This window comes from Prionailurus viverrinus, chromosome D3, assembly GCF_022837055.1.
Source record: "Prionailurus viverrinus isolate Anna chromosome D3, UM_Priviv_1.0, whole genome shotgun sequence".
In the NCBI taxonomy this organism is placed as follows: Eukaryota; Metazoa; Chordata; class Mammalia; order Carnivora; family Felidae; genus Prionailurus; species Prionailurus viverrinus.
In genome coordinates this window covers 34,381,659-34,393,807 of record NC_062572.1, presented here as the reverse complement: position 1 = coordinate 34,393,807, position 12,149 = coordinate 34,381,659, and the positions used below count along the sequence as shown (strand labels likewise).

The 12,149-nt window shown below is 43.4% G+C and overlaps 1 protein-coding gene across 8 annotated transcripts in view; it reads left to right on the top strand.

Moving 5' to 3' along the window:
• The window catches only part of LOC125149105 (piezo-type mechanosensitive ion channel component 2), a 474,283-nt gene that overhangs the window by 275,555 nt on the left and 186,579 nt on the right, over positions 1 to 12,149 (top strand). For 7 of the 8 annotated variants that reach the window (XR_007145811.1, XM_047827748.1, XM_047827749.1 and 4 more), the window contains exons 6-7: positions 6,664 to 6,874; positions 8,636 to 8,849. Coding sequence is in view for 7 of the 8 variants with exons in the window: in XM_047827748.1 (XP_047683704.1) it covers positions 6,664 to 6,874; positions 8,636 to 8,849 (425 nt within the window). In the remaining variant the exon portion in view is untranslated. Of the gene's footprint in view, positions 1 to 677; positions 749 to 6,663; positions 6,875 to 8,635; positions 8,850 to 12,149 lie in introns of those variants that run through there. The other variant, XM_047827750.1, reaches the window with a different exon arrangement.

Genomic DNA, 12,149 nt, shown 5'->3' with positions numbered 1-12,149 from the left:
TTTATTTCTAGAGGGAGCACCGGGTGTGTCCGTTAGAAGAGCTAAACTCAGCTGCTTCTTATAAGAGAAAATGGGTGGTTCCGGGTCAGGAATAATCTCTACAACCAAAGACAAACTGAGTAGATGATATCAGGTTGTGTGTGTGTGTGTGTGTGTGTGTGTGTGTGTGTGTGTGTGTGTGTGTGTATTTTAATACTGACTTAGTTTTACAGTGTTCCATTAAGTGATTTTTTTAAATAAACCTTAAAGAGGACTTGGCAGGTCCTTTTAAAGATACAAACCTTTAAAATAATGGTCAGTCCCATTTGGCTCCTCTCCATTTTTGTTCATTTCCCTTTCTAATGACGTTCAGGTGATTCTCAAAGACTGTTGCAATTTCTAACTTGGGGACTTGACCTGGGAAGTTTATGAAGGTTCCGATGCAAGGCCCATCCCAGACCTATGGAATCGAAGTGTCTGGGAGGCCGAGAAATGGGCATGGTGGCCCCAGGCTCCACTGCTCTCACAAGTTTGGAAAAATCGCCTTTCTAGAACAAGGGTAGCAACGGAATGAAATATTTGCTTCATCTGCACGATGTTCTCACAGTAGGCTTGAGTAACGTACATGACATCATAGAGACAAGATTCTCTCTGCTCACTTCACAGGCAGCGCTGTGCCTACAGCGTCTGTCTGTCTTCTGCAATGAGGCACCACACTTGCTTCTTCCTTTCTTGGGCTCTTCTGTTGAGATGAGCCCATTCTGTAAAGGTAAATTGTTAACTTTCAATAATAAACAATAAACAACTCGTGACACTTTAGAAAAATGTTCCCTTTGCCTCCCAGATCCTTGGCTCATTGTTTGTGACTTTGATACACCCCCATTGAAATGTTTTTAATAGCCTGCTTGTAGCCGCAAAAAAGAAAGCGGATTCATCTAACGAGAAGATCTGGGCTAATGCCCCAAGGTTGCCCGAAACCGGAAGGAGGTCGCACAGATAAATTACTTCCATGTATTTTCCAATTAAAGGAGTCTGCCCAGCGTCTGAGTCCAACAAAATATCTGCAGTGTGATCTAGTCTGCCGAGCGTGGAATCAATTGATTGGGGGTTGCAGATGTAGCCTGTGCATGGATTCTAGATGGGCTGCTTCAAAATCACGTACGGCAGCTCTTTGATTGTACAGATTCCTGAGATTCACTCCCAGAATTTCTGATTTAGGAAGTTTGAGGTGAGGCTTGATACCCGTCCCTTTAAGGGTTCCCAGGTGATCTCCAGGACTCACCCCAACCCAGGATGAATCATGGAGTGCTCAGAGCTAAAGAAAAAAATGGATGTTTGTGCTCCACCCTGAGGCACTTCCCTGTCCCATTTGAGTGGAAATGGCTGCTGACGCTGTGCTAAGTGTGGATGTGGCCGTGGTGGGAAGCAGCTGCGGGTTGAGAAGGGGGTGGCTGCTTGGTAAAAGCATGACCTTGCATGCATTTGGTCCCAGAGCAGCGAGAGCTTCCTCTCGTGAAATGAGAGGGTCTATCGTAATATGTGCTGGAACATTCGAAGTCAGGAACTTTCAGCAAAGGCAAGTTAAAGGATTTACATGTCTTCAAATAAGTTTTAGATGTTGACACGGGCGGTAATAATATGGAATATTTTTTTTTCAACGTTTATTTGTTTTTGGGACAGAGAGAGACAGAGCATGAACGGGGGAGGGGCAGAGAGAGAGGGAGACACAGAATCGGAAACAGGCTCCAGGCTCCGAGCCATCAGCCCAGAGCCCGACGCGGGGCTTGAACTCACGGACCGCGAGATCGTGACCTGGCTGAAGTCGGACGCTTAACCGACTGCGCCACCCAGGCGCCCCTAATATGGAATATTTTATATGCCTTTTGGAACTGTAAAGGGTTCTCTTTGTCTTTAATTTCTAAGACAGCTCTGGAACCAGGGGGATTAAGTCTTCATTTACAGCTACTCCTTAAAGCCGGGACAAATTATGGCTCCCCCAAGCAAGGGTGCTTATTAGTAAATACGGTTAAGCGAGTGGATGCTGTTCCAGAGGGTCGGTGTTTATACTTCAGCAGACGAATCATTTAGGAGGAGAAAGCCTGCCCATTAATGAGCAGACCTGCCATGACTAATGGCTGTTCTGGCCCCAGCCTGGACAGTGAGGGCTCACGGAGGCCAACCTGGCTCTCTTTCGGCCCTCTCTCAGCTTGGCAGGTTTAGAAAGCGTTTCCAACTGAGGTCCCCAGGGATTCCGGTACAAAAATGCTGAAAACCCTCCAGTACAGTGGTATGTTTATAAAAGTCACAGGGGCCCCGGTCCCACCCGAGAGTGGTCAAGGAAATGCATTTGTCTAACCTCACAAAGTCTTGACCAGAGAATCTTATTTGATTTAATCTATATCCGTAGCAGTTCTGCAATTGAATAACAAGTCATTTATTATGAAAGTTAGCAATGTGTTTCTGACTGGGACCCAGGCAGCACTGGCTGTGTTTTCTCTCCATGTCTCCTTTTTCAAGTACGGTGACTGAAGGTTTTGGCCAAACTTTCTTCCTCAAGGAGGATTTTTATGGGTCGCCTTGTTGTGAGGGGGATATTAAGCAACACGTGCCCCATGAGTGCATGGTTTGTATATAGACAGCAGTGTGGGCCCCATATCAGCAGTCTCACTGGGCAGATCCCCATAGAAACTCTGCTTGGGGGAGCTGGAGTAGGTAGAAAGGCTTAGGAGATGGAGAGAGGATCACGTTCCATGTGTATTCCAAGGCCAAGAGTGTGGATTCTGGATTCTCCATATGCCTGCTTTCCCAGGGTGCTTCTAGACAGAAATGAGGATAAGCCTGGAGAGACAGACTGGTTCTACTTGTGGTAGCATCTGAGGGGTAGTCAACCTCTGTATTCTCTCTAGGTAATCTCACCAGACCCCTGACTTTAAAACCATCTCTATGCCCCTGAACTTCAAATAGACCTCTCCAGTTTTCCACCTCCCTCCAGCATTCCAGATTCCTATCCTGGCTGCCCATATAACACCAACAACTAGAATGCTTGAAGGGCATCTCAGAACTGAATTTCCCCCAACCCTCTCCGCCCCTGGTTATCCCTGTCTCCTCAATAATGACAGAAATACAGGAACTTTCTTTGCTTCTCCTCTGTCCCTCCACCCTCCACATCAAATTTACCAGTGAGTCCTGCTGACTTGACCTTTAAGACAAACTGCAAAGACATGAACCTCCCTTCAGCTCTGTGAGTTCCTGTCTCCTTGGCCACAGCAATAGCCTCCTAGCTGCAGTCTGCCTTGGCATCACCATGTGAAACAGACCACATGAGAGCCCCCACTAGGTGGAGCGGTTGGTGATCAAACTCCCTTTAGAGTGAATTCAAGAGAAGTTAGGCATAGGGGAAGTGGTGCCATGTGTTTAGCCCAACTCTTGGGAGAGTCACTTTGAGAGGCAAATGTGGTTTGGAGGCCACGTGGGTTGGAATTGGTGAGGCGTATTTGTTTGTTGATGGGGAGATATGGGCAGAAGGGAGCAGGAGGTGACGCAGGGGAAAGAGAAGGACTGCCCTTCTCCCTGGTCTCCCAGGGCATAGGACTCATCCACAGTCACAGGACAGGGAATCCGAGTGCCACTGCACAGGTTAGCTCTAGGTCTGTAGGCTGATGTGCTTGATGTGGTTTTGGAGTGGTGGTGGGGGTCCAGAGCCGACAGCCATGAAAGAGTTCTTGAGACACCTTTGGTGCAAAAAGGTGATTTTATTGAAGCAGTGGGACAGGACCTGTGGGTAGAAAGAGCTGCACTGGGGTTGTGAAGAGTGACTGATTATATACTACAGAATTGGGGGGCCAGGTAAGGAAAAAGGGAGGTTTCCAAAAGGACTTTCATATGTTCAAGAGGACTCATAAGATACTGAGTCCTTGCTATTGTTGAGCTGGTTGATTTTCCCTCTAGCAAAGTGTTAACATTAAAACAGTAGGGGGTTCCTGGAGGAATGTTATACTCTGTATTTGCCTCAAGTATTTGTCAAGGGGCTGCAGGTAATAAAGAAATTTAACGTTATTTACATTTTCTTCCTGCCTTTGTTCTGCACATCACTAAGGAAGGGAAGGTGATGTTAGGGCTCCAGGTAACTGAGTCTGTGGATTTCTGGAAGTCTGGCTGTTATTATAACATTGCCTTTTTTTGTCACTTACTAAGACATTTGCAAACTGATTTCTATCAGTTAACCATTTGTTTTCCCCTTTTTCCCCTCCCTTTGTTCTTGGACAGCCAGGAGTGTCTGAGGAATGTCACTGTGGGGGGCGGGGAGAACAATTGTTAGCTTGTACTTTGTCCTCAGCATGTCTTTGGCTCCCTGTCATGCTGGTGGGGTGCTCTCCCCCCTTCTCTCAGTGAAGTAGGAAGTGGGCTCATCAGCTGACTGACAACTGACAAGGAGGAGGGTGAATTAGTAGAAGAGGCAATGTGTCAGGGAACACATGCCTTCTTTCTGAACATAGCATGGAATCTTTGACCTGCCCTTCCCTCCATCTGGGATGTTCTTGAAGAGGATTTTCATATGGCTGATGACTTTGTGACATCTGGGCTTAAATGTCACCTCCTCAGAGAGGCTCTCCCTGACCTCGGAATCTAAAACAGTCACCCTGCCATTCACAGTCATTTCCCCCTATTTTCATTCCCTGACTGGCATTTGTTACTGCGAGAGATTCAGCTTGTTCATTTTCTACTTGTTTACATGTTTATCACTGTATCTCCTATGAGATATTAGCACCTACTAGGCCCTGAACAGCGAGAGAAGTCTTCATGAAGAAGCATGAGGCATTTCTTTTCTTTCAGGGAAAAATACAAATGTGTCATGATAGAAGAGAATAGAACCCAGTTTGGGTATTTAGACTTGAATAGGCCCTAGATTAAATCTGTGTGTGGGAGGGTGCGTTGTAGAGGGTAAGGGTACATCCTACACCCTTGGCTTCATCGATAGATAGCTTGTCACAAGCAGCCTGTATCTTCCTAGGCAAAGGAAGATCTCTGAGTTCTCAAGGCCACTGGGCACTAACTTGAGCTTTAATGCCATTCTCTGCAGGCTTCCTTTCATGCCCAAGGGCATAGTTAGAGGTTCAGTTACCAGCAGTGAATATCATATGAATATCTGAGCTAAGTGTATCAAAGAAAAAAAAAAAAAACAACCACCTTTAAAACAGGAAAATGGAGAGGCTGGGCTGAGAAATCTTTAAGTGGGAAAATAGAGAGGCTGGGATGTACTCTTTAGGCCTTAACTGGATGTCTGAACTGGGCCTAAAAGACCCTTCTGGCTCCACAGCCAGTGTGGTCTTTTCAATTGGGCTAAAAGAAGTCTGCCAGCCTAGGGGTGCCTGCGTGGCTCGGTTGGTTAAGCGTCTGACTTCCGCTCAGGTCATGATTTCACTGTCCAGAGTTTGAGCCCCATGTCAGGCTCTGTGCTGACAGCTCAGAGCCCGGAGCTTGTTTCTCCTCTCTCTGTGTCTCCTCTCTCTGTCCCTCCCCCACTCATGCTCTGTCTAGCTTAAAAACAAATAAACATATTTTTTAAAATTAATTTAAAAGGGGTGCGTGGGTGGCTCAGTCGGTTGAGCGTCCTGGCTTCAGCTCAGGTCATGCATGATTTCACAGTCCGTGGGTTCAAGCCCCGCGTCGGGCTCTGTGCTGACAGTGCGGAGCCTGGAGCCTGCTTCGGATTCTGTGTCTCCCTCTCTCTCTGCCCCTCCCCTGCTCATGCTCTGCCTCTCTCTGTCTCAAAAGTAAATAAAAACGTTAAAAAAAATTTTTTTTAATTAATTAAAAAAAAGAAATCTGCCAGCCTAGGGGCAAATGCAAAGAGAGTCTGAGCACCTAAAACAACCTTTAGTCTTAGGTGATGGTTTATATTTCTAACAACTTAAAAAATCCCAAGACTTCTAGGGAAAGACTATAATTAGCCCCCCAAAAAATATTTCTACATATTCTCTAAAAACAAAACAGACAAAAACACATCAGTATACCCAGTTTAAAATAATATATAAAAAATTGTATGTTCTACCCCTGTATTTCTTCCCTACATCTCTGAGGATGTTACTGAGGTGCCGAATCACCCAGGATCGAACCAGTAGATCATTCTGTCAAAGGATAAATTAGGAAGTGACTGTATATCTAGTCAGGTGACCTAAGAGCACTCACCCTCCTCTGACCAGGAGACACTAACATAGTGGACAAAATTTACTTCAGAAAGAAAAGGGATTGCACAAGCACAGATTTGATCCACCGTTTTGGGTAAAGCCATGGATACTTTAATCAAACTACCTATCCCCCTGGTGGCAAACACTTTAAATGTGAGGAACCAAACCAAGATTGATGAAAGCTAAGGTTTTAATAGACGTCTCAGACAGTTTCTTCCTCTGACTATAAAAAGTGAGTTCATGTGGCTCAGTAGCATGTTGTTATGGGTTCTGTGATTGGTGATGTTTCCTGTTTACTTCTTCAGGAAAGATCCAAGTGACTTGGGCTTACACAGGGACTGGCAGAGACCTGGGGGGACTTCGGTGGTTGTCTGCATTTTTCCCCTGGTTTGTGAAGCTCACCTCACTGACTGACCCATAAATTACAAACCATATAATCTGCGGGGTGGTAGGCAGAGTTCTGGACTGCAGTGTTTTCTGTTTCCCCTTTATTTAGGCCGGAGGAGAAAAAATAGATCCAGAAGAGGCACTGATCTACGAAGAGGATTTAGATGAAGGGGACGGTGTGGAAGGCGAGGTGGAAGAGAGCACGAAGTTAAAAATGTTCCGCAGACTCGCCTCGGTGGCCTCCAAGCTTAAGGAGTTTATCGGCAACATGATAACCACTGCTGGAAAAGTTGTGGTGACCATTTTACTCGGTTCATCAGGTGAGAGTTTCCAGTATGGGTTGGAATACAGGTAGCGCTTTGGCGAGTCATGAAAGACAAGGCTGAGGAGAAAATGCTGAAGGAAACAGCCTCATTCCAGAACACCAAACTCATAGCCATAACTTGTAAAACTGGCCACGTGTACACACCACACACACAAATAATTTTTCCTGTTCAGTTCTCATGTTTGTGTTTTTAGTCGGTTTCTTTTTTTTTAATTAATTTTTTTTTTTTTACTGTGTATTTATTTTTGAGAGTGAGAGAGCGCAGGAGTGGGGAGGGGCAGAGAGAGAGAGAGAGAGAGAGAGAGAGAGAGAGAGGGAGACACAGAATCTGAAGCAGGCTCCAGGCTCTGAGCTGTCAGCACAGAGCCCGACGTGGGGCTCGAACTCACAGACCGCGAGATCATGACCCGAGATGCTTAACCGAATGAGCCACCCAGGTGCCCCTTGGTTCGTTTCTATTAACCTCCATAAAGCAATCTTCTTCCATATCTAGGTGATGTTATGTTTTATACGTAGATCAGAAAGACCACCGTTCTCCTCCCCCAGAGCCCGTGAATGGCGATCAGCTACGATGAACAATGTCAGTATACTCTCCAGAGAGCCACATGTGTGCATTCTGAAAGCACGTCTGTTTACACTGGGTCATTAGGAGTCTTAATTTAACTCTCCAGGATATACTATTTTTCTTCCTCAGTTAGATTGTAATCTTGCAGCACAGACACTCACTTCCTTTAAATCTTGGCTGCTGACTGCTTGTTCCATAATAATGTTATCTCCATTTTCTCCCTCCTTCCATCTTGCTGCTGGCGGCTGCTCCAGAGCCACTGGGAAGTTGGGTCCATACCGCTTCCTTGAAATTGCACAAGTGAAACAATGTGACAGTTTTTTAAATAGCAAAATTAAAAAGTGGAAAAGAGAATTGAATGTCTCAAGAAATATCCCAATATTTTAATGAAGAGTCATTTCAACATGCCCCCTACAAAAGTTTTTAAATGCCTATAAAAAAATTCCCTCATTTTCCATGTCCCCTTTTGGTAATAGTATGAATCAGATTTCATTGGGTAGGGCAAAGTTTTAGTGAGACTTGGCCATGGATGGAATAATTTTATGAATCCAACTTACCCCCAAAAAAGTAAGTTATTATAAAAAGTGATATCAGGGAGGGGCTCCCGGTGGCTCAGTCGGTTAAGCCTCCAACTCTTGATTTTGGCTCAGGTGATCTCAGGGTTCATGAGATCAAGCCCCATGTCAAGCTCTGCCCTGGGAGTGCGGGGCCTGCTTGGGATTGTCGGTCACTCCTTCTGCCCCTTCTGCACTCTCTCAATCTCTCTCTCTCACAAAAATAAATAAGTAAACATTTTTAAAAATGGTATCAGGGTAAGTTGGAATGGGCACACAAGTATCCCGGAAAAAATTGGGGGGAGAAGTAGAAAGATGGAAACAGGCAAGTAACTGTGCTAACTTTACTGTATGAAAAGTAGATACTTGCTCTGCCAAACAGCATGGGAAGAATTTCTGGCATCATCCTGTGTTTCCCTATATTAACAAATACCACTTTATGTGTGATCTTTTTCACAAAAAAAATAGTATTAGCTCTGATTTTATAAATGAAATGGGATTCCCATTTTAATCACTGGATCCACACCGGAAAGCATATGAAGGAAATGTCCATCATCTCCAATAGGAACATGTCTCGAGTGGTGAATGATTTCCCAGTTCCGTGCGATTTTTCATGATCACATCTCTTCTTCCTTAGGTATGATGTTGCCATCTTTGACCTCATCTGTGTACTTCTTTGTATTTTTGGGTCTGTGCACCTGGTGGTCCTGGTGCCGGACGTTTGATCCATTGCTGTTCAGCTGTCTCTGTGTGCTGCTGGCTATTTTCACTGCGGGGCACTTGATTGGACTTTATTTATACCAGTTCCAATTCTTTCAAGAAGCAGTTCCACCCAATGACTACTATGCAAGGTAAGACAAAACGTTAAGACATTTCAGGGACAGCTGACTCTCCTTTATGATCTTGTTTGAATTTACAAGGGTTCCTCTTGATGCCCATTGATGTGTTCCGCAAAGGGTCGGTGGGGATGGGGGAAGCAATGTAGCACTTTCAAGTTATTGAATGACAAAGTCCAAAAGGAAGTGGGAGGTCTCTTCAAATGGAGGTGCTGCTGAGACATGGAAGAGAGGGGAGGCTGCTGTTTGGTCTCAGCTGTGGAAAAAGATCCCAGAAGAACATTTTGCATCAAAGAATAATAACAACATGTTAAAGCATCCAGCTGGAGGATGGTCTCACACACCAAATAGAGCATTAAAAATAATAACAAGGGCAGGGGCGCCTGGGTGGCTCAGTCAGTTGAGTGTCCGACTTCAGCTCAGGTCATGATCTCACAGTTCATGTTTCGAGCCCCGCGTCGGGCTCTGTGGTGACAGCCCAGAGCTTGGAGCCTGCTACAGATTCGTTGTTTCCCTCTCTTTCTGTGCCCCCCACCCCCACCACTCATGTGCACACGCATGCACACTCTCTCTCTCTCTCTCAAAAATAAATAAACATTAAAAAAAATGTTTAAAGAAAAGTAGTTTAAATGACTCCAGAGGAAAACAATCAGAGAAATCCAGAATGTGGATTCTATAAAGCAAATGATCTGGTCTCTAAAAAAACTCAGCATCGTAAAAAGAAGTGTGTGTCGAGGCAGTGGGGGCAGGGACTCCTGTGGTTTTAAAGGAGAATTTGGGAAACCCAGCAACCAGATGAGAAGCCTGACTCTACATTACATCCTGGTCAACCACAGATCTCTAAAAGACATTTTAAGGTTAAATGGAGACATTTCAATGTTCACTGGTTATTAGTTGATTATATAGAATTATTGTTAAACTGTTTTTAAATTTATTTACTTTGAGAGATAGAGAGCAAGCACTTGGGAAGCGGCAGAGAGAGAGGGAGAGAGAGAATCCCAAGCAGAGCCCCACGTGGGGCTCTATCACGTGAATCATGAGATCATGATCTGAGCCAAGATCAAGAGCCAGATGCTTAGCTGACTGAGCCACCCAGGCACCCCTAGAACTATTGTTAATTCTTATGTGTATGATTGTATTGTGGGCATACAGGAAAATGTCATTATTTTAGGAGATATGTGGTGAATTATTTAGGAGTGAAGTGTCATGATGTTCTGCAACGTTCTACTGGTTTAGCAACAAACATGAGAGAGGGAGAGAGAAAGGGAAGGTGAGGCAGGGAAAGAGAAGCAGGAAAGAGAGACAAATAAAATTACTTAAACCAGGGGATTAGCCACTGGGGTATCCATTGTCCTATGTTAACTTCTCTACTTCTGTGGAAAAGTTTATGCCTGGAAGTTACAGGAAAAGTAAACAGGGGCAGAAATGGCAGAAGGGAATGTGAGGGGGGTGAACAGTGTGTGAACAGAGAAATGAGGAACTTGGAATTTCAAAGAACATGAGTCATGCTATCATGTTGATGGTATAGATTTGCATCCTTCTTTCGAGGGATCCCCATCTGTTTTTTATGTGATAGTAAATATGAAGCAGCGATGTGTGTGTGCAGACCCACTCACCTTGCTCTTACTGATTCATGTGTAAAATCTGTCTAGTTTGTAGCTATGTCTACCCAACGCTAGGAGAAAATTCAACTCCTAAAACCTCTTATATTCTGTTAAAACAAGTTAGTACCCAATACACACACAGCGTAACTAATTCTAAACCTATTGGCGTAATGTGGAGGTTTAACAAGTGTAATTCAGTCTATAAAGAGAAGAATGTTTTATAGACACATTAAAACTAAGAAGCCACAATATGGAAACAACCTAAGTGCCCGTTGACAGATGAATGGATCAAGAAAATGTGGAGTGTGTGTGTGTGTGTGTGTGTGTGTGTGTGTGTATCTGCGTGTATGTATGATGAAATATTAGTTGGTCTTAAAAAAGAAGGAAATCCTGCCATTGATGATAACATGGATGAAATTTGAAGACTTTCTGCTATTGAAATAAGTTAGAGAAAGACAAATACTGTCTATTTGTCCACTTATATGTGGAACTGAACAAAAGAGTCAACTGATGGAAACAGTAGAAAAGTGGTTGCCAATGGTGGCGTGTTGGAAGGAATGGGGAGAGGATGGTAAAAGGGTATAAACTCATTAATAAGCTTAATAAATTCTGAAGATTATAGGATGAACATTATAAGGTGAATAAATTGTGAAGATCTAACGTACAGCAGGCTCACTCTACCTAATAGTACTGTATTGTATATTGTATGCTTGAAATTTGCTGAAAGAGTCAATCTTAAAAAAAAAAAATTTTAAATGACTAGGTGAGGTCATTGATGTGTTAATTAACTTGATTGAGGTAATCATTTCACAATGTCCACATATGTCAAATCATCACATTGTACACTTTAAATATATTACAATTTCACTTGTCAGCTATACGGTCAGCCTCTTTAATGGTGCAGATTTATGTAATATTTATTTATTTTAGGCAGTAGTGAATAAACGCTAAATTTCAGTACAGACATTTGTTCTAGGCTAAATGAACCCTTTGGTTTCTTTGAGGCATTTAATTTTGGGTTTATTGAACAGGTATAAAAAAATGTTTTGTGCTGTTGGAAGGGGTGACTTTCAGGGGGTGAGTTAATTGGGAATATAAAAATATTCCATATGCCAGTAACCCCCAGTTTAAGGATCTTTTCTGCCATCTAGAGACTGATGATAGGAAATACAAGTAATATTCAGAACCATCTTGAAAGCATCAGTTTCTGTAAAGGATCAACTAACAAATATTTGAGACTGTCGCATTTCTTTCAAGAAGCCGTCGGAGTGCAAAAGCAGTCACGGACAGATTTAAAAGAATGAGTATGGCTCTCTTCCAGTAAAACTGTGTGAACACTGAAATTTGGATTTCATATTAGCTTTCGCATTTCATGAAATATTCTTTTTCTTCTGCCTTTTTCCAGCCACTCAAAAATATAAAAACCGTTGTTGGCTCACCAGCTGTACCCAAATAGGTGGTGAATGAGCTTGCCAACCTACCGTGTAGACAATAGTAGTCCCAATAGGCTAATAATGTACTATCTCTATTATTCACTTGACTTGTCCCAAACAAAATAATTATAACTTATTACAGGTAATAATAATTATATTACCTGTAATTAATAATTACATTTTGTAGATGGTCCGTTTAAACATTTTAAAAAGTCCGTTACTATGATCTCATAGAGCGAAGTCATTAAAAGTTAAGTTGCTTGTCAGGCTCTAGACAG